The sequence below is a fragment of the Ammospiza caudacuta genome, chromosome 2 (genome assembly GCF_027887145.1).
Source record: "Ammospiza caudacuta isolate bAmmCau1 chromosome 2, bAmmCau1.pri, whole genome shotgun sequence".
In the NCBI taxonomy this organism is placed as follows: domain Eukaryota; kingdom Metazoa; phylum Chordata; class Aves; order Passeriformes; family Passerellidae; genus Ammospiza; species Ammospiza caudacuta.
The window spans coordinates 38,631,972-38,655,088 of NC_080594.1; the positions used below are offsets into that span (position 1 = coordinate 38,631,972).

The window sequence follows — 23,117 nt, forward strand, 5'->3', positions numbered from 1 at the left end:
GAAGTAGATACTCAAGAGAAAAGGAAATTGGTTTCCTTGTGATACTGTGGAACAGCAAATAAAACTCAGAGATAGTCCCAGAAAGCAGATACATAACAAAAATCCAGTGTTACTGTTCCTGCAGTCTGACCTAGGGAAAAAATGTCCTCCTTCACCAAAGATGTGGTATTTCATTTTACCTGACCAGTACAACCCACATTGGCCTCGTTCTTACAATGTCTGTTCATAGTCACAGGATACAAAAAATTTTTTATAAGTAAATGTTTATCAAAATTAATCAGAAATGTAGAAGTTATGGAATCTGAAATTATTTATGATAACCATATCCCCAGAAGTGTTCCCTGTAGCTCTGAGAAGAGGATGCTTCTCTATTTGGTGGTGAATCCTGAAGTGGTGAATTCATCAGAAAGTCAGGATTAGCTTGTGACAACAAAACCACTGCTCTCTATGGCAGGGATACTTCAGCAGCTTTGAAAGTTTTACTTGATTAAAATACATTCAGTAAAGTCTTTTCTGTAATGACTGAAAGGTGCCACAGAGTACCCATAAAACCTTGAATAATCTGTATATGTTTTCAACTGGCATTATTTTGAATGTAAGAAAAACCATGTATTTGTGTAGCAGCTTGGTAGGCTGGGGGCTAATGCATGCACAATACTTCTGTGCCTGTGCTCTGATTTATTTGGAGCACGGCATGTTTATGGCAGTGCTTCTCTTAACTAGCCAGGAGCGTAATCCTGCCAAGTTCTGTTGTCAGTCTGATGGTAAAAATAATGTCAATAGTAATCAGTCACTGCCCAATTTCATCCCTCCTGCCTTCTTTGCTCCCAAGGGTAGCCACTGTCAGGTGATGCACTTTGCCAGTATTGCTCCAGTCTTACAGGAAAGGGATTTTCCCTCACCACTCTCCTTTAGCAGGATGTGACCATTGCCCACACTGCTCTTTAATCTCCTACAGGAAATAATATTTTTTTTTTTTAAAGTAAGAAAAGTCTACCTTACAAGCAGCCAACTGTTTGGATAAATGCCATGCTTAGCCTGACATTTCTTGCTGCTAGTCCCTGGATAGCCCAGTGAGCAGGGACTGCAGCCCAGAGGGTAATGGGGAAAGACATGTAAAGGTCATTGTGATTATAGTCAAGGAGATACTTTAAAGCAGAATATGAATATAAAACCTTGTAGAGGCTGGCATGCAAATTAAAATGTAAATAAGGTTGACAAGCTTTCCAGCAAGACATCAAACTGCCAAAGGGCAAATCTGTCTTCTCCAGGCCTTTTCTGCCCTTAGTGAGCATGCTACAGCTGTTTCCTCAGCCAGCAACAATAGTAACCTCTAGGGGAAGGAGGACTAGGACAGTCATAGTGATTCTTAGCAGCTGTCACATTTGCAATGGTTTCTCTTCAGAGTGTTTCATAATCCTTTTTTCAGGTTACTTGCCTTAGAAATTTAGGTTACGCAAGCACCAGAAATGAATAAACAAAAAGATCTGTATATACACGAACCAGCTTTGACAACAGTCTTAGAGCCATGAAATTCTTACAAGCTTCATGAAAACGGGTAGTTGTGAGAGGCTATTCCACTTTGTTGGCATTATTAGATAGCAAAAAAATGGAGAAAGATGAGGGGAGAAAAAAGAAATAGAGTCTCTGATATAGGTCCGTCACTGAATTGTATTTAAACTGTAGCAGAAAGTAGAAAAGGTTGACAGGGGTGAGAGAGGCTTTTGAAGATGAAGAAGCTGAGGTAGAAGTCACAAGATAAGAAGTCTTACAGTTCTCAGAATAGACTCACCTTCAGCACCCTGGTATCAGAAAGAGATGTAAGTTCTTATTGTTATTATTTTTATTATTATTGCTTTGAGAATTCTGCTTTAATTCAGTTTTGTTTTGTTTACAACTAGAGTTTAATTCTTTCTGTATTAGCATCTGGCAGAAATTCACGTGTATATTTGAAAACAGATGTGCATTTAACCAGCACGTCCCTCAGCATCTGTTCCCACCCTTTGAAGGGTGCTGCCCTCCTTTGCCTTCAGAGCAGCCCCTTGGCATGTCCTGCACAGCAATGCCAGCTGCATGGCAGACCTCTCCAAAGCTGGTTTTTGTTTCCCTTTGTCAGTGCATGATACTTGCTCCCTGTTGGGATGCTTTTAGAGGCCTCCTGTGCCAGCCATCTCCAAACAGGAATGGCTTGCTGCAGTCATAGTGTCTGCAAATGTCTCATTACAATCAATTTCAATGCTTCAGTTCCACTGAGAGCTAATAACACATGAAAGTCAAACAAGGCCCATAATTTCAAAGACACATATTTTTTTGTAATGAACAGAACTATTATGCCCCATTGAAAGTTGACTATAAAAGGTTTTAAAGCTGTATTTGCAGCGTTGTTAGGACTTCTTCATGTTTGTGTCTTCTAAGCTTGAAATTGCAAGATAATCTCAGTTTTCTGTTTACCTTTAAGAAAATAACAAAACTTTATTTTTGTCCTTTGCAGTTTTACACATTTACAATTCCTTTTTCAATAGTATTAAAAAATAGAATTATATGAACCATTGTGATTTACTTAGCTTCCAGAGAGCATCACATTTTAGAGAAAAAAGAGGTGGTTTCACTGCCCTGTATTCACTTTATTGTTTTCTCTCCCAGCTTAGCTTGTCTTCACTTGATTTGCAACTAAGTGACCTTGTGAAAAGGAAAATGAAAATAATGGTAGGAAAATGCACCTAAAATCATCATGGGCCACTCTTCAGGTGGATATCTAATGTAAGAATGGACACAAATTGGAACAAACAAGCTCAATGCCTGGCAGAAGTTAGGGAAATAAATTAAAAAAAAAAAAAAAAACCAAAAACAAAAATATTAATATATAAAAAGGAGAATTAAATTCACATGGCTCTTAAACAGTTCATAATCCTGCCAGATCTGCAGGGGGTAGGACACTGAGGGCTTAGGAAAACAAACACAAGTCATGCTGAAAAGAAGGAAGAGAAAGCAGGCTTTAAAACTGTTTTACAGGTAATTTATGAGGAATGGTGGAGAGGTGAGGCAGAAGACTGAAAGGAAGGCAATGTGGAGATCAACCCCTCTGTCAGGCAAAGAGTGATGCAAGGGCACACTGACATATGCTGGGCAGCTTGCAAGGGGAGAAGAGCTGTTGCTCACCAGCCCCTGTGTACTGAGGGTTGCAGCAGGTGCAGAGAGGATGCTCAGCTTTTGGCGAGGTTATAGATGGGCCCAGGGAGCAGAAAAGGGGGTGGAAGGACTGGAAAACCTGAAGCTTTGATGCCTTCCTTGCTATGCAGGAGCTGGGAAAGCTGTGAAGGAAACCTCTATTCACTTTTATCCATCTCCTTGTCTGAGCTGGCTGAGCCCACAGTTATGCTCCTTAAAAACAGAGCTGAACTTTAACTCTTGTCCCATCAGCAGATGAGAATTGATGGGGTAAGGGGGGAGACACATAATTTAGTATTACCATTAATTCATTTAATCGCCATTAAATGAAGTTGTATGACATTGTATACTAAGGGTGCAACAGAAAGGGTCAAAAGAGGGAACATCTGGGCTTTGATTTGTTCTGCTGAGCAGACAGGACAGAAAGGCTTCAGAACCCTGCTGTTACTGGCAAGGGCAAGGAAATTTTGTCCACCAGGCTCTTCTGCATTCAGTAGGAGAGAAGGTTTTCTGGAAGATGGTGGCCCTGAATGGAGCTGTGGGTAAGCCTCTTCTTGGGGTTCCTAGGAGAATAACTCCAACAGGTTGAGCTAGACTTTTATGATTTGCCGTCATCTGCCCACCTCAAGGTCGTGGGTGAGACCAGAAAACCAGAAGGGGTCCAGGAATGTGCTGAGATTGTGAGGTTTTCCGCTGTTGCCCTCACATTGTTGTGGTGGCACACATCTGCAGGAGGATGACCAAAGACAGCAGTCTTGAGCTGAAGGAGTGATGGTTCTGGGTGCTCAGAACAGCCACTCATGTGGGACTGCATCCCTTTGAAGGAAGGCAAGGTGCAAAAGTTCATTTGACACCAGCTGCAGAAAAGAGAGCAAGAAAGCCCTAATTAGCCGCTCCTAGCATAGCCAGTCACTGTCCAGAAAGTGCAACAATAGTCACAGCTACAAGACAATTTAGTTCAAGCTGTGAAGCTTAATTTTCTCTATTGCACTGACAGGTGATGACAGTGTTTCTCCAGCCTAAAGCTAACAGGGAACAGAAATTGTCTGTCCAGTGCAAGTTGTTTTATTTTAGTGGAAGAATAAAAAGTAACAAGAACAAAAACAAGTTGTCTTCTCTCTTCTGTCCCTTAACACTGAACCACTCTCTGATTTAACTTGACTTCAACTATGTTCTCTCTCAGTCCTCCAGGTAGTTGTTTCTTATTATTTTCCTATCTTGCCCAGGACTAAGTTGAGAAAAATTCAAGTCCCTCTTAATTATCCTACAATCTCTTGGACTAAAGGTTTTGTGCACAAAAGAATTTTTTTCTTTCTTGTGTGCATGCAGCAATATGCTTTGCCCTGGAAGTCAAACAAGATGAAAAGGTAACTCATCCTGGAGAACAGTCTGTTCTGAGACCAGCCAGCCCCTTGACCAGGCTAAAGAACCTGCCCAAATCTTTTATCCTGTTAATTTATATGTCAAGAGCTAGTACATGACTTATACACTTAGGAGTGAGTCTCACAATACATTTATCCCGAGAAGATGGAAAATTATCACAGTAATTTTATCACAAGTGAAAGCTAAGATGGGTTTATATGGCATTCTTGAAGCTTCAGTGCCTTGTGCAAGCCAACAGGAAAATACTGTTATTTCACAAATTGCTGCTGCAGCCAGATTGGTTTGGGTGTCACTGATCTTGTGTAAATTAGCACAAATTAATTTTCACATTAACCTGCTTAAAGCCATGAACATTGCAGTAGGTACTAGGGGATTCAGTTAATTACAATAATAGTACTTTTGTGCTAATTACAGGGACACACCAAAAAGGTTTCTGTAGCAATACTAACCCATTTTATAGCATGTAGGCCACAGGCAGTAATGAGCTTCATCTGTCCCAATTCATATACAGTAATTTTCTTTAAGGTGTCATTTCTGACACTTGCAGACTTTTTCAAAAGGTTTACCTTTGCAAAGCCATCCCTGCTTGCCTGTTTAGCTGCATTCCTCTTTTTCATTACTTTCTGTAATTTTACTGTAGTGTTAATCTTTAAATATTTCAGTTTGCTGTATTATTTTCTTGTATTCATTGTGAATTAGAATGAACAGTCTTAAAAAGCACCAAAAAGGCTTAAGATGAGACATTAGGGAAATAATGCAGCTGCAGACAGGAGAGTGAACTATGAAAATAGACTGTTTGGGGTGGTTGATATATCTCCATCTCTGAAGATCTTTAATAACACATTAGCAGACATCTGTAAAAAGATCTAATTTTGACTTAGCCCCCCCCCCCCCCCCCCCCCAAAGACTTTCTGCTCACTCACTGGCAACCTTTTCATCCTTTTTACTTATGAGAAATCAGGCCCATGCTCCGGTTGAAAGTTTCTGGTGCCTGGCATCCATGTAATAGAGTCCTGTTTGTCCTTGAAAAATGCTTGGCAGTGCAATTTGATACAGCCCTTTAGCATTGCAGTCTAAGCAAAATCCTCTCAATTTGCTTCAGAAGGTGCAGTCAATTGTCCCAACTCAGATAACACTTAGGAACTTGATCACAAATCCCAGACCATAATACACTCCCAGATGATCTCACTTGATTCACTCATTTGATCTGAGTACATCTCTTTCTTGGAAGAGTGTGTATAGGAAACTTAAATCATTCATCATTGTCAAAAAACATTCTGAAGTGTTTATAGGTTTTGATCATTCCTGTCCAAACTGTCTCTGAAAGCTGTATGGATATGACAATTTTAGTGCTAAAAGCTGTTTAATCATAAACATCGTAAGCATCAGCATCTTGGATCAGCTTGATCTGCTGCTTTTCCCTACCTGGATCATCCTAAATAGTTACAAGCAGGAAGCAGAAAGTCAGAGAGCTTTGGAGAAACCAGCTTGAGATAGACAGAGGTAGATAGGTAGATAGGTAGATAGATAGATAGATAGATAGATAGATAGATAGATAGATAGATAGATAGATAGATAGATAGATAGATATTAACCTGACTTTCTGTAAGGAAACCACTGATAAACGAATAACATAAGGATAATAATGTATTTACTCCAGAGAACAAACAGTGGTCCTTGGGAAAAGCTGTAGAGGTTGCCATCCTTATTCTGAGTTGTTTGTCACAATCATGAAAAAAATATAAGAAGCCTGGATATCAGGTGGGAAGTTTTCAGCACTTCCATTTCCTATTGATCTATAAGCCTTGTCTGTAACGTGGCTCACCAGCACAGCAGGGATCTGCTTCCTGAAGAACTGACTCTGACATTTTCTTTGTTAACTAAGATTGGCTTGTTTATTTAGCAAAACGGAAATGGGTGGGTGAAGTTGTGTTTTCTCTCTAAATCTGCCATGAGAATCGATGTACAACGGAAAAGAGCAATTTGCACAGAGGAACTGTGCTGGGGTAAAGGCCAATTAAGCCACCTTCAGCCGTGTTCAGCTAGAAGAATGGATCTAACTATTTGAGTGGCCTTCCAACAGCTGGGAAATGCCAAAATGGAACTTACTGTAGGAAAGTATTTGAACAGTTTGTGCACAGTATTTTAGGGTTTGTTTTTCTGTAAAAGCTGCACTTGGACTTGATAAAGGAAACCTTTTCCAGCTGTTTTATGCCATAATGGTGGGGTTTGGTGGTTCTGTGAATGATGAGATAACGATATCAGCGGTAATTGCAAGGCATTTACTGGTATTAAAGTGCTTTTTCAGACATTAGTCCAATTTTGCATGATCTGATGCTCAAGTTAAACAACATTTCTGAGCATCCAGGCCATAACTATACCCTCCATTTCTTATTAGTGGACCAATGCACAACATACTGCAGAGGACTCAAAGTATTCCCTGTAATAAGCTGAGAGGGATGCAGGAAGCATGACTTATCCTGAGGTAATATATGTATTTGTCTTGTTTAAATTCATTCAAGCTTGTAATGTGCTGAACCATTCCCTATTACCTGTTTGTGTGAGAAACAGTAATTCCCCTTTAATCAGGAAGCTCTAGCAAGCTAATGCGATTCTGCAGCTGCTCTCAATTCTACCTCTTAGAAAAGATCAATACACAAGTGGGAATGTTTTTATCCATTTTCTTCTTTTCTTTTTTCTTTAGGTTATTTGGGATTGTTTTAAGGATTTGGTGGTTTTTTAATGGTAAAAACAGATAGTTTTGTTTCCGGTCTTTGCTGAATCCTTCTTTTTAATTCAATAGAATGGTTCAGGCAACCTTAGAAGATAGCTGAAAATATCCTTGACTGGAAGAGCAGCACAGCTGAGTGTAGGAAAGGGGCAGTTACAGGGGGAGGTAGCTTTTTACCTACAGATATTGAAATAAAGGAGTGAATCATTCATTAATAGCATTTCCAATGTTAGGAAATTGTATTAATCATAAATGCAAAACAGTTCAGCCTAAAGTGTATCCATGCTTATTTTCATAACATTTTTGCCAAGATTCTGTTTGTTACTGGTGGTCTTTCTGATCTCTGTAGTTTTGGTAGTCTGTAAGGCTGTCCTGTTCTATGAATAATTACCTTTGGTACTATTGGTATTCTTGCTACTGTTTAATTTTCTGCTTTGGCTTATGATGATTTTAAATGATTTGTGGCTTTTTTTTTTTTACTGTAAGGTACAACTTTCATGCTGATTTATGGAATTAATACAATCACATTAACTTCCAGATCACTCTATTTTCAGTAAGGAATTTTTTTCCCAAAATCTCTTCTTGGAATCTCTTTTTTATCTCTTCCCACTTTGAGTATATCAGAATTTCTTGGAGTATAAGTACAAAACTGGCATATAATGTCTTAGCTGTGGAAGTTTTGTGTAAGTTTTCATGGTTCACTTGGGAATTTTGAGCCCTGATTAAGCAATGTCTCCTTGTTTTCATTTTTGTCTGAACATCGGGCAGGTCAGACTGATCCACATTTTCAGTTTTATTTCAAAAAGTTTCACAGGTAATCCCTGGATGGATCCTGTGCCTCCTTAGTTGCATTGAGTTGCTGTTGTTTCTGAAAATGATGAAGTAGGGTTGTACCCTTTTTCTTGTCATACAAGGTGGCATCTTCTGCATGCAAGAAGTTTTGGGGCAGATGCCATCTGCACCAGTGTGCTCCCTGCTCTGTATCCATATATTTGTGTCAAGAGTGCTTTCCATTTTGGATCAGTCACACTCAGCCAGGTTACTGTAAATAATCCCATCCATTTTATTGAAAGGGGTTTGGGAACACTCACATGAGCCCTGTAGCTGACAGGTGGGACACTCAGGAGGAAATTTATAAACCAGCTGAAGGCAGGTAGGAACCATTTGCCATCATTTACAAGTCTGGAAAAGAGGAATATGTACCCAACATAGTTACAGGGTTAGCTGAGACTATCAGGCTGCCTTCCCAGTATTGCCAGGCCTAGGAAACTCCAGAATTGGTCAACTCTGTGTTGTTTCTTCGTGCCAGCTCATGTCTTAAGCAAGCTAAGCTTAAGACATTGGTGCAATATGCTCAGCTCCCAAGAAATGGAACTACACTTGGTAAAAAGCAGAAGCAAGAAAAAAATGAAGCAAAAATAATGAGTAGCAAATGCCCCAGGGCAATGATTTTGGATGGGGAACTGTTGAAATTGAATAAATATCTGAAATGTCTGAAAATATGGTCTTCCACCACTAGCCTGAAGTGACAAAATAACTAAATGAATTAGCTTAGCTATTAATAGCAAGTAGATTTTGTTCCTTTGCAACATCTCACATAAATATATGTTGAAGCAAGAGGATTCTGAGGCAGGGAAGTGCTTTTTTTTTTTTTTTTTGCTTTTTTTTTTAATTTATTTTTTCTCCACCTTGACAGAGTCATTTTGTGCCTAAAAGCCAAAGATATCTTGAAATGTGTCTGCACTGTACAAAACAGTAATTCCTACAGAGCTATCAAGGTTAATGAGACATAAGCTGCTCTGCTGGGTGAGCATGGCTGTGCAAGTTGGATGCCGGGGCTGAGGAGATGTGTCCAACTTTTCCAAGATTTCACACTGTGCTGCCAAGGCAGACCATGTGAAATTCTGCAGGCACATGCCTTGCTCCTTCTTGGACGTGTACACACAACATTATCCAAAATGTTAGCTCAGTCTGGGCCTCGGGGAACTTGAAAAAGTGCCACAGATAGTCCTGCTTAGTTCAGGGTACATCAGTCAAAATAACAGGGAAGTAATTTTTTGAGAATGCAGTTAAATCCAGTGCAGGATAAAGCTCCTCAAAGTCTTGTGAGGGGTTATTTTCAAAAGGTGTTGAATTGCTTGGAGTTTTCTTCAGTGGTTAGAAGAAGCTGCAGAAGTTTCCATCCAAGAAGGTCCAAGATGACACTTCCTGAACCAAGGATAGGCTTTAAGGGAGCAGGTAGAATAACATATCAGTAGGATACATAGTTCTTCTTGCTCATTAATAGCTTAATTTATTTTAGTACATCTCTTTCATTAGAAGGAAGATATTCTTTGAATCTAAAATTTGTAGAGACCTCTTTGGCTTGGAATTGTATTCCCTGTGACTAGAAACAGAATATGTTATTAGCCACCTGAAGGTATCATGGAAGGAAGATATATTTTTTGGGGTATTTCTATTTACAAGCAACACAAAATGAGGGCTGTATCAAATGGTGCAACACATGGAGAAAGAGTTACATTCAGTAATAAAGCAAAAGAAAATAAATTCAGTGGTGATATTAAGGCAATGAATCCAGCTGCAGATCAAATCTATAAGGTGAACTTTTAATTAGAAGACAGGCTGAAATGTAAATACCCGTATATTGGTAAAGGAAGACAGCCAACCAATATCAAAGGATAAAGGCATTAATAGCCCTACTGTGCTGAAGTTTTAAAAGAAAAAGCAATCAGTAAAATCAGTAAAAATCCCCATTTCATTAATTTTGAAAGGTTCCTGAAAAGGGGTATGGAAAATAGTTCAATAAAAATGGGTAGATATAGTCAAAGTAATAAAATCTAATAAAATGTAAATTTGTCTTCCCTTCTCCAGTACTGAAATCTGTGTTTTTCATTTCCTTTGAGAACTCAAGGGAACTGTATGACTGATAAGAACTAGCAGCATCACTTGTTCTGTTGTGCAGTGCACCATGAACAGAGCAAGACTTTTTGAGCAGCACTTTCTCCAGTCAATAAGGCCAGTGCTGCATCAAAATTGTGTGCAGTTTTTTCCCTGTTGAATCATGAATTTAGCTGATAGTAGATCTGACTGGGTTTGTTTGTTTTTTTTTTTTTACTTATTAAAAGCATAGCGTTGGCAATAAAATATAAAATCCAAAGCCAGACTTGGCCACTGCCAGGGACATAGCTCTGTACAGCCTCAGACGTGGCAGAGGCAGATAAAAGACTCAAAGGTACAGTGAACTGTACTGCTTGATTGTTTGTTTGTTTTTCTTACAAATTTACCACAGATTACCACAATGATTTTTCACCATCATTAACCTTCAGTGTGAATGTTTGCAACATCAGGCAGCTGTAGAATTTAACCCCTAATTATCTAAAAAGGATACTTTCAGCCAAAAAATTGACTCAAATATTAAAAAAAAATCCAAAGAGAAGACATACAATATCAGTTTATGCCTTTTGCACACACTTTCACTTTCCATGTGTGTTACAGTAGTTTCAAAGGCTTCCAGGGCTGTGGGATGCTGGGCCCTTGGCAGGCACCATGTTAATCTAGCAGCCATGTCTCTGCCATAGCTGTCCTTGTATGAGGAGAGTTACTCCTTCTGTCCCACACATCTTCACACTGGAAATCTCTGGAAAAGTAGAACCAGACCCAATACTTGGAATTCTTGATGCTGGTCTGCTCATCTTCCTCTCACCTCCAAATAACCAGTGGTGACTGGGCAACACTGTGGGCAAAGGGCAGAAATGGAAGAACGCTCACTGTAGGAAAAAATCTGTTCTACTATTTTAAATCTTACACTATTAACCCAGGACACTTACTAAGAGGAGACAAAGGAAAAAAAATACTTAGATAAATAGCATATATAATAGTATCATAATCATAATGTTATGCACATTGCTGTCTCTGTTGTCCAGGGCAATAAGTCCATGACACCATACAGTTTGTATTCCCATAAACAGAACAGAAGATGGCCTGAATCCACTGAAATTATGCCCAATTTATATTGATAGAGAAACTGGTCTGGCAGCTGTTCCTTCAGTATAGTTTCTAGAGCTTTTTCTATCTTTTTTGAGGTCTCTAATTAATGCCTTCCTGGTTTGCTTGTGTTTTGAGGTTTGGTGGGGTTTTTTTAAACCATGTAGTCTGTTAAAATTGGACAATACAAGTTTTACCTTCCATTTTTTAATTTCTACTTTTTAGTAAACCTCTTATCATCTAGAAGCAAACAGTGATTATCCTGACTTACACAGAAAAGCCAACTCTGGTACCTGCTGGCACAAAGAATTGCTATCTGTCTGAAGGGGCCAGCACTAAAAGTGTTTAAGTGATAAGGACATGGATTGGGCTGCTGAACTGTTATTTTCTCTATTGTATCATATGTCAGCATTTCAGTTTCTTAACTTTGCTTGACTTGTAGGATAAGGGGCTTTTGTTATCATGTGCTCGAAATTCAATCAATACTACAATCTTTGTTATAAACATAAAAGTGAAAAATAGCTGTGGTGTAGTTTTGTGAAATACTGCAACTTTTTCTCACAGAAAAGCTGCAGAATATTTATTCATTTAACATAGCTAGTCTTTGTTTTTGTGACCAAAACGTAGCATCAAGCCATCAGATATAATTTCTCCATCTTTGCTATTTTTCGATTCAGAAATTAATTGATTTTGAGGTTTACTTTCTTGCATTCCTTTTTGTCTCCCAAAAGCATCTAAGACTTCCAGGAGCTGTCTTGTGTTCTCAACTATTTCTTGTATCCTCAGTCTTTTAAGCTGTTTATGAACTCATTTTAAATTTTTTTAAACTAGAATTTTGATGTGCTGTTTGTATTAATAGGAGAAGTTCTTGCTCCATGTATATGAAAGGAAATCACTGCAAAACTCATCCCAAACTGTCTTTGTTATCTTTGCATCCATCACAAATCTCACAAACTCATGATATTGGAAAGACTTATGATACATGGAGAGACCTATGTGTTAAGTAATCAGACTCAAAAGTTCATATACCAAGTCTGACCATGGACCACCAAAGAGAGTCAACAGGAAGCTCACAAGGGAGGAGTGTCTGTGTGTTAAAACAATTCCTTCCCACCATGTAAGGCCCAACTTGCACAGTGGGTAGATGAGTTGGCAGAATTTTAGGTATCTAAATCACTTCAGCAGTAAAATCTGGTATCTGCTTCACCTGAGATACCGAAGTGGATTAGTCAAGATTTTGTAGATCGCACTTTTTTCTTGATCTTGTCCAGCTAAACATGAAGTGTATCACTCTTTTGATTTGAGGTTTTAGATGTTTTTTTTAACAGGGCTGGCCATTTGCCTTGCTTTGATTTCTCAGTATGCAAGCTGAGGAGAGACTTCAAGGTGTTTGAAGTCTACTCCCAAAGATCTATCCAGACCTTGCAACATGTCCAAGTCTTTTGGAAAGGAAAGGATTGCATCAATATTTGAAGGTTAGAATACATATGAGTCTCAGATATAGCACTTGGCATGGTGTTGGAATGGAAAAGATGGAAGGGAAATCACCAGCTCCCTGTTTATTCAGTCTATTTATTTGCCTTTATCAGTTCTTAAGCTACCAGAGTTGTTAAATCAGGCAACAGGTAGGAACTTTGCAGATGGAGTGTAGTAAATTTGAGAAGTTTTGCTAATGAAGCATTCCAGTAGCAACATGTTCTTTGTTCTCCCCTTCTTCAAAGAGCATGAAGTTAATGAATGGGCTTTGAGTGTATATTTTGTTAGTTTGTCACAACCTCACTGTCCTTTTAATTGTGTAGGAGCCTTGAAAAGTGTGTTATTTAGATTCAGTGCTGAATTTGAAGGAAGCATGAAGTGTTTTTCTGGACTTTAGCACTGTCCTTTTTCACACCTAACAAATGCAAAGCTATGAGGAGACAACTCTCCTGGAATGACCCAAGTACAAAGAAGTGTTAAGAAAAAAGGACTCTTTCCCAGTAGGCAGAACTATCACAGCAGTTCTGATGGCAGAGCATCACTGTTTCTTTTTCTGTTCATATTTCAAATGCATCTGTCACTGTAGTATCTAGGAATCAGTAGGAGAACTAGAAGGACTGAGATTAAAGAAACTGATCTGAGCTGAGTTAAAGACTGCCTACATTGATGGTCATGCAATTTTTGGCCCAGGCATTTGCCAGGAAGAAGGGACAAGGGTATATTTAGGTTTTTTTACAAAAAAATTCAAAGAAGGTACAGTAGGAAAATATAGTCCCATAAATTTGGGGTTTTTTCAAATTATCTATTTCTTTAAACCCACAGCTAAAAACATCTCAAGAAACAAGGTAACAGAATATCATTAGTAATTCAGTATTTTTTGCTATCAAGCAGGGAGGAGGACCTCGAACCTTGAGTTTCCATCACACTTATTAGACAATTTTTAATATGTCTTGTGGTTTCAAGAGATCTCCCAGAGAGATATTCTTGAACTCAATAAGTTTACAAGCAGTTAAAATTGATTAAATTACAAGTGTGCTGTAAAGTCAGAACACCAGCAATATCATCACCTGATCAAGCTGTAGTCATTTGAGTATCTGATATTCAAGTTAGCTGGATGCTGTGCTAGAGAAAATCAGAATTTCAGTCCTCTTTTCTCACTCTCCAGATTGATGTCTAAATCTGGGAGTTACTCCCACACCTTACATACAGAGCTTGGGATGGGGATGCTTATTAAAGGGAAAGTTGCTGTGCTGTAGATCATTCATATCCTTGGTGCTGCCCAGATGTAAAACATTAAAGAAGCTGAATTATACTATATGTTTACTGTCTTCTTCAGTGTATCCACCATAAATGAAAGAGAGCTGCTAACAAGCCTTAGAATTGTAATATTCTGTCTATTTGTGTAAGACTGATACTCTATGAGGAAGAGAAATGCTAGGCTTGGTCCTTAAGATCCCCTTTCCTATTTGCCAAGAAGAAATGTTAGATTGGTTTTAATGAAATATAAGCTAAACAAAGCTTTGCTCAGAAGATGATTATTTACTAAATAAATTCTAAAGCGGCAGATCAGAACAAATATGACTCACATAGAGCAAACTTAAATCCTACACTGGGATAAACACTTCAAAACTAAGCTCCACTCCAAAAAAAACAACATGAGTTTGTAGGAGCCTTAGTTCCACTGAGAATTTGTGCTTTTAAATCTCTCAGAATTTTAAAGATGTACTCTAGGTGAAAGAACTGAGCAAGAAACAAGCTACAGAATAAATCTAAAATACAGTCTGCATGTAGGAGTTTCTCTTCTCCTGACACACAGAATTTCAGTTGCAGTCGGTGAAGTCATAGGTATGTGGGAAGACTGAAGAGTCTTATAGCACAGCTGTGGTTCCCAACTGACGAGCAAAGTAGCCACTGTCACTTCACAGACTGAGTAGGTAACGCCAAGGAAGCTCAGTGGAAAGGGAGGCAAAAATGTGACAAGAGAGAAGGAGGGGGAAAAAACCCAAATACAAAACCCCAAATCAAACCATTCTGCTAAGCCACCTGTGCAAAATGTGGGATCTTGGAAAGGTCAGGTGTTATTATCCAATGAAAATGTAGAGTGCACAGAATAAAATGAATTAGTTGTTGCAAAGCATGTAGACATTCTGGGAACTGAGCCAGTAGGAACAGCAAATGATCAAACAAAAATAATGCTGAGTTCTAGGAGAAAAATGTGAATGTTGCTGTCTTACAGCATTTTCAGGTAGCTCAGACAGCAACAGACAAGATGCAGAGCAATGGGTTATGAATGTACTGTAAAGATTTATTTGCTTAAGCTGGAAGGTGGTGGGATCTGTTGGAATGTACCTCCATCCTTTGAGGGAGGAAACCTTGTGTGCTGGTTTCAGTTCTGCTTTAGCCCTGCTGTGGGGAATGGGACGGAATGGGACCCTTCTTTTGAAGGCATCAGTGAAATAAAACATTGAGGTGCAGGGAACATCATCTTCTCTCTGCTGGCATCAGTCTGCTATATCTTACTCTTTAAAGTGTCACTGACTCACTGAAATGTATTTTGTACACCCCCTCAGCTTAGGCTCTTTGGGCTGCTGGAGGTTCTCATTTTCAAGGAATTGGAGCTTGTCTCCAAAACCTCAACCTTTCTTCTTGCAAACCAAAGCTCAGTCCATTGAGTCACACGATGAGCAAGGGAAGCATGGCAGCTGGAGGGACCATTGATGAGGCGGTGTCCTGTCAGAGAGGAGTCTCACCAAATGATACAGCTCCAGCTGATCCCATGTGATCCAGCTGATCCCTTGTTCATCCCCACTATGGGGGTGAACAAGGTGAGGAGGGAGCAGTTCTGTGCCATCGTTATGCAGCTTAGGTTTGGAGTTTCTGGGGTCACCCACCCTAAGAATGAGATAATGGATCCACCTATTTAAAAGAAACAGAGCCTTAGTGTGCAGTGTAAAAAAGGTTGCAATGCAATGATTTTCCAGCTGCTTTGGGGATAATTGGACATAGAAATATCTCCTTCATTTTGATGGGATTTTACAATAATTGCTTCACTCGTTAATAACTTCAGTCCCACTGACCCTACCAAGGTATCACATTGTTTGGAAGGAGGAAAGATACAGTGGAAAACTGCTTTCAACATCCTTTCCACAGACTGGAAGATATTTGTTAACGCACCTTAAACCTCCTTTCCTTTCCTGAAACTGCAGGACCGTGGGTCTGGGTATATGATTCCTCACCTAGCCAGTGCTGAAATGTTCAGGTACCACAATAAAAAGGGCATATATTTACCTAAGATAGTACATTAATTCAAGGTTCTTTTAGACCTCCATTTTCAAGACATGCCTGACACTCATTAATTCAATGTTAATTTGCATTTAGCAGCCCTAATGATTATGTAGGTCAAGAAAACTAAAATATCCTTGTTCTCTTGGGTTTTCTTATCTCCTTAGAGTACGCTCGATTTGAGGCAAAAATCCATGACCTGCGTGAGCAGATGATGAATCACAGTATGAGTTCTGGGTCTGGCTCCCTGAGGACTAATCAGAAGAGGTCACTGTATGTCAGGTAAGCAGGAAGAACCGTCTCTGGGAATATGTCAGCAGCTGCCTTGCCTGTGTCTGACTTGTGTTGTTGGTTTGGTATGGTGGGAAAGTCTGAGGAACTGCTTTGAAATAAATTGAGAAATACATCCATCTTACAAGCGCAGCATCATTAATGAGAAAATTGGATAAAAGCCCTATTTGCCCTATTTGACCATTTCAAGTAATGTGCAAAGAGCATTACACCTTTATAGTGATTTGGGTTTATGTGATGAACATTTCTTAGTTCATTTCTTAGTCAATATCTGAGATGGATACTGTGGAGTAATGACAGAATGTGTTTCTGTGTGAGGTCTTGACCAGATGTGGAATGAGTGTTCTCAGGAAGAGCAGCTTTTTGCCAAAACCTTTTCCTTGCAGAACACAATCTCTTATATGCTACTGTAAATGCACGGCAGTCTGCTACTATCTCCTCACATACATTTACCCTTCTATCAGTCTATGCTGCAAAAAATTTGCCATCTGCATAGCAAGACCAAATGTGCAGATGAGATGGTAAACAAGCTGCTATCCATAGCTTTAATGGGTGGTGAATAACAAAGGAATTACCTTTGTCACTTATTGGGAGCAGTGGTTATAGTTTCACCTTGCCTGTACGAGTCTGTTGCCAGACTGGGTGTTGCCCAATTGCCCCAGCAGAATTCTTGCTGTCTCTCTTCCCTTTTGGGACTCGTGGAGACTGTGGCAATCTGTCAAGTATTTTAATAATCTTAATAATTATGCTTCTCTAGGCTTTCATTTTCATTCTCCCCTTTGTCCCCTCTATCCTCCCCATGCTCAGCATATAATTTGAAATTCCTGACAATCATGAAGTAGAGGGAAGCAATTTGTCAGCCTCTAGGCAGTGATAATTATTCACAGGGGAGCTAATTCAGGTGATAACATTGCAGAGATCCAATTAAGGCTAAATTCTACATTTTGTCATTATGCTCTCAGCGTGAAGGAGTAAGGTGGCAGAGAAGGAAGGGAAAACTTTAATGTTAGCATGAAGGGTCTTGTTCTAATGGGCAACAACCACATGAAGCACTAATTGGTACTGCTGTCAGAAAGAGCAATGACTGAAGGGAGATGGATCACTCTTACGAGTGATGTTGCTCTTGGGCAAGGTCAGATTAGAAGTGTTGAAGTTTTCAAGGCATCTCTAACTTTCCCTGACCTGAAGCAGGTTTTTTTCCAGACCAGAGTGACTTTGTTGTCAAGATCTTTGGTCAGCTCCCTGAATTTGCATTTTATGAAAAGGTATAATTGTGTGTGTAAGGATGGATAGATCCAAGCCTCCTTTCTTGAGATAAGCCAGGAACCCAAATATAGGGGGAGTAATGGTGTGAGAAGCCCAAGCCAGCAAATTCAAGTTAATTGAGGTGCACAGATAAAGGGCTAATGCCAGGATCCTGAACACCTCACTGCAGTTTGAACAGCAGCAAAGCTTGATCCCCCCTGTGTGAGCATTGGCCTGGGAAGCTCTGCTGAGAACTGAGGCTTATTAACTTGTGCTCTGAGCCAAGCTGAGATATCTGTGCTGCATCTGGACTAGCCTAGCTCTTCTGTACAGTATTGCTCCGTGTGCACTGATGAGCCTGGTTTTCTGCTAGTTCATGAATTCTGGCTGTGATCTGTCTCACTAAGCTGCCATGCCCTGGTACTTCGCTGCAGGAGCCTTTGATGTCTTAGCTTCTTATCTAAATGGCACTTCCCAAACCACAAATGCAAAACCTGTTCTTTTATTCCACAGTCGTTCCAACAAATGCCCCAAACCTCTGAAGCAGAAAGCCACAAAAGCCTCAGTCACTTCTGTTAGTGTTTACTCTTTCCTCTCAAACCCACACAATTGGCTGTGTCCATGTCTGAGCAGCATGCTAGAGAGGCTCTGTATCTCACATATTACCAAAACGTGTTTGTGGTGCAGTAGCACCTGCAGCCTTGTGCCTGTCACTGTCAGTTCAATTCACATGCGCTAATTACAAAGGTTGTTTGTGTCTATGTTAGGCACTCAGGAAAAATAAATGTGGGCTCAGAAATGTACTTGTTTTCAGTGATGAAAATTTTCTCATTATGGATACTCATTACAGGCAGGGCCCATGTAAAAAGCTAGAATCTAGCATTTGGTTTCTATTCTTACAATTCAGGACATTTCTGTTTCAATGGATTATTTTAGTCAGCATGTGCAAGGGAGCTAGAGGCAAATGACCATATGTTGTTGTAAATCTCTAGCTGTAATGCCAAGTTTATGATTCAAGTTTGCTGTTTTCCTTTCTTTGGGATGTAGTAATTTTGCTGTCCTTCACTGAGTATGGCAAGCATGGCTGTTTTTTAACCAGAAAGCTTAACTGAAGCAAATCGCTATATTCTAGGCAACACAAAGAAACAAATTGAGATCCAGATAGGTTGTAATAGTTGAAAATAAGTGTCATTACCTACTCAGAGAAAAGCCAACAAAAGACGGTGAGAAAAAGTAAAGCTACAGTTATGCCAATGGATGTGGGGTTTATTGGATGCAGGGATTTCTTCTTTACCTTACAGTCTGTGATTTCCCCATCCAGCTCCTACTATAAAAGCATAGCACTGAGATATGTGAAAGAAGCTATATTCAGTTAAGTGAGACAAAATGTAATATAGAGTTAAAGGGTTGAATGTAGGACCACAAGCAGGTGGCTAAAAGTATTTAAAAGTCTCACTTCAGGAGTATAAACAACACAGGAAGGAAATCAAGAATTACTTGTTCAGAGAAATTGTGTAGCTCTTTGACACGATCTTTTATCTCTGCATACTGTGGTATTTCAGATTTTTTTTTCTCTTTCTTTTTTTCTGTCTGTCTCTCTGATTATTTCCCATGAATTTCCTGGATTCTTTTTTTTTCATTACTGCCTGTTGCTTTTTTATCACAGGCCCTGTATTTCTGTTTGGGATGTCATCAGAGACTCCACAACCCTAAAGGCAAAATATGAGTCTCCAGGGGAGAATGGAGCAGCAGGAAATATTTCTAGTCCTTTTGGGAGCTCACAACCTCTTTGTCACTAGATCTATTGAGGAAAAGAAATACAGAAAAAAATGCAGAAAGTGGGAGTATGGATAGGAAACATAGAAAATGTTATTATTCATGCTTTGTTTGGTGGTGAAAGTGAAAGAATTTAAATTGAATTCACTAACTGCAATGATAGGCTAAAAAAAAATCTGCTATTATCTTTTTTTATGTCATTGGAATTCAGTCATCAGCTCATGATCAACCAGGAGAATAAACAAACCCATCACCAGCTAAACATTGTGCTATATACATGTATAGCAGGGTCTTATGCAAATTCATGTCTTTCTTTTTGTCTTTTTAGCTCAAGGTTTTAAAATCTGTTCTTCTAAGAGTATATATTTCTTTGTCTTGATATAAATACATGCTTTGCTTTGTCTTTCCTGGTCCATATCAGTAGTCAAATTTCTAGGTTACATATGGTTACTGTTGCTACTCCTAGGAAATGCCAGATCATGTTATTTAACTCAGAGGCTGTGGAACGTGACAGCCTTTTGAAGAGTTAACCATTGGAGAAGTACAGTTCTTTAAAAAGTTTGGTGAATTGGAGTCACTGAAACAGTAACTTCCAAACTTTGGAGGAAGCATAGCTTAAGCAATTTTCCTGTTGTTTTACTAGATTATTCCTGAGCTTAAAGTACTTGTGTTAGATTTCTGAGGATAAGAGTGGATGCCTCAGTAATTGCTACGGCACATGCAAAGAAAAGGTTTTCAGGGAAATATCTGGCAACCAAAACTGCCGTCTTAGTGTCTGGTTTTGATTTACAGATGAAAATTAGTGAGATACACTTAGCATAAACTGTCACCATTTAAGCTTTATTCAAACCAGACAACCTCTGAAATAATGTTTGTATTTAAAAATTCCAGTTGTCTAAAGCCACAAGCAGGCGCCGTGGAGGTGTACCACTGCAGAAATAACTCTAAAGCTTCTCACTCCCCAGCCCTTTCACTCTCTCTGTTTAAAGTCTGTTCAGTCCTGTCAGTGACCAAACCTGATTTCAACTCATCAGGGCTCCTTATTGCCAACTATGAAGGGTTGAGTTTACTGAAATGCAGCTCTTTCAGCTTCTGCACTACTTTTATATATATCAGTACAAAGTGAATGGTACAGTTGGCTGTAAAGGTGGGGATGGAAATCAGGGCTGGGACAGGACTGGATCCAGCTGCAATGTAGGAAGAAGTGGTTCTGCAGCTGCCTCTCCACTGTGCATGGAAAAGCACTGCAGTGGGAAGTGAGCCCAAGGCTCTTCCCAATAAGATGAGGATGCTTTCGATCAACCTTTTTATTTCCAGTCCATGTTGCACTATTTATAAAAAATGTGCATGGTGCAAAGAGATGCCTCTTAGTCCACTACATTTTTGTCTTCTTCTAACTGGAATTATTGCTAAGCATTTCAAAGCTGTGAAAGATATGGGCCATACAAACTTGTAGTATTATCTGTCAAAAATGTGTGTGTTCTGGTTCATTTCTTATTGAGCCATGAGGAAGAATCTGGAGATTTGCCATCACAACTTAGCAGAAGGGAAGTCATACCTGAGTACTTTGGGTGGTTTACTCTCATTTGTCAGCACAATGGATTCTCCATTAGGCACTGGACACCTTTACACAAATTTCTTGAACTTAGAGATTAGCATGTTGCCATATCATAGAATCTCAGATGGTCTGGGTTAGAAGACACTTTAAAGATCATCTGTTTTCAAACCCCTGACATGGGCAGGGACATCTTCCTCTAGTGAGACTTTGATTTTCAACAGATCAGAGAAATTCTCAGTTTTGAAGTTTTCAGAGCTACAGTTGAAATTCTTTTGAGGCAGTTTGTGAAGATTGAGTCTGATATCCAGCACTTGTTCCATGCAATGTCTGTTACAACCACCTTCAGTCTCCCTGTCTTCTTTGAGGCAGTGAACCCCCTCAGGCAAGTGGTCAAGGCTGCATGGGCAGAATTCTCCTGTGAATCTGCACAGCTGGCTGCACTGCAGTCTGAAATCCACCTGAGAAATGCAATTCTTGGAGATATCCTGGTAGTGAAACCTGAACACATGATAAGATCAGACTGGGTGATGTATGGCTCTGGTATGTAGGTCTGGAAGCAGAAATATAATGAAGAGATAATTGCACCGGTGTTTTCAGAAGGAGGTACTGAGGAAACCAGAGAGAAGTATGAAATGGCCATGATTAAATACTCATTACAAGGAGGAGAGAGAATACTTTTTTGCGAGAAGTATGTATATATATATAAAAAAAGAAAATCCAAATAGGTACTTTAGTGTTAATTACATGCTATATCTGCATACACATTGCAAAAATCTGCACTTAAGCAAGTTGCCTAGTATCTCTCTTGAGTCAGTGGAGTGCACTTGGCACTTTCAGAGTACAATTCATGTCATCCAGAAGGAGACATCTAAAATTGCTCAGGCGAATCATGCCCTAAAAATGTCTCTTTCTCACAGTTGAGTGGAAGAGCCTCAGGTGATTAGCTGAGATGTAAACATCAATATTAGAGACACTTCATGTTGTGTGACCTGAATCCCATGCACACTCAAAATCCTTCTTTTTGCTCTCTCACAAACACACGTGTGTGCTCATATGCAGATCTACGGGCCATAACATCAAGCCTCTGACTGTTGTCTGTGCATTCTTCTGCAACATAGGTTGGAAACACCAACAGTCTTGTTTAATTGGGCTGGTTTTTTGCCCATATTCTTATTACCCAGGATTCCTTCTGAATTCATTTGTCACTTTAGTTAGCACTATTGAGGGTCCGTATACGCTCAGTACATGGTCATCAAGCTGGATGAGTTTATGACTCCAGCATCTGGGAGCATCCAAACTGCAGTTTCTTTCCAGTTTTGCAGCACTGAAAGTCACTCAAATACAGATTTCTGGAGAGCAAATGTGAGTGAGCTTGGCACCTAGACATTATTTTTTTGTTTTAATGAGGAAATAGCTTACATAGCCATGCCTGTACTTTAATGGCATGATAGAACTATTAGAATTCCCTTTACTGAACAGTAAGTGGAGGAAAATGGAATTTTTGTACAATTTTTTCACTTACCTCAGATTCCTGGGCAATTGAATGGTCCCAGTTGTAGCACAGAATGGAAACATGCATTCAGAAAATATGTCATAAATGGCATAATGCAGATAAGTTTGAAAATGGCCAGATAGGTACACACAAAAACTAAATTAATGAAATGGCTTATTGGACTTGAAGTTCCTTTTCAGACTGGAATTGTTGGAATGTCACTCATTTCACATGTTCTGGTTAAGTAAGAGTTTCTGAGTATTCAATTACTACTTTTTAATGGTTCTTTCTCTGAAAATAAGAATCTTTTATACATCCTTCTGGCACAAATATTCTCCCTGGCTTCAGTGAGAGCTGCTCAGATTCAGAACCAAGGAAAGAGTGTAAATCTTTATTTTTCAAAGCAAGGAGGGTCACTGTGCAGGCTTTAGAGACCTTTTCTCTAGGGAGACATTCAAGAGCTGAACCTTATCACTGAGGAACTGTTCACCCAGGTCTTCGTTAATTATCAGAAACACTGAGGAATTGAGGAGGATGAGGGATATGCTGGAATACAAGAACCACCTAATACAGTGGGAAGTAAATCCAGTAGTTTTTATTTATTGCATTGAATTTCATGTTTAGAGCAAAACCATCTGGCTTGCAGAACCTGTGATTATCTGTAAAATGAAAAAGGAAGATGAAACAACTCTTGTCTTTGGAAGAGCAAATCTAATATCTTCTCACAAAAT

At 39.3% G+C, this 23,117-nt stretch overlaps 1 protein-coding gene across 5 annotated transcripts in view; it reads left to right on the forward strand.

The window, feature by feature from the left end:
* Positions 1–23,117, forward strand: part of LOC131571971 (disks large homolog 2) — a 620,230-nt gene that overhangs the window by 513,034 nt on the left and 84,079 nt on the right. For all 5 annotated transcript variants that reach the window (XM_058824787.1, XM_058824783.1, XM_058824784.1 and 2 more), the window contains one exon: positions 16,192–16,306. In XM_058824787.1, coding sequence (XP_058680770.1) covers positions 16,192–16,306 — 115 coding nt within the window. The remainder of the gene's footprint in view (positions 1–16,191; positions 16,307–23,117) is intronic.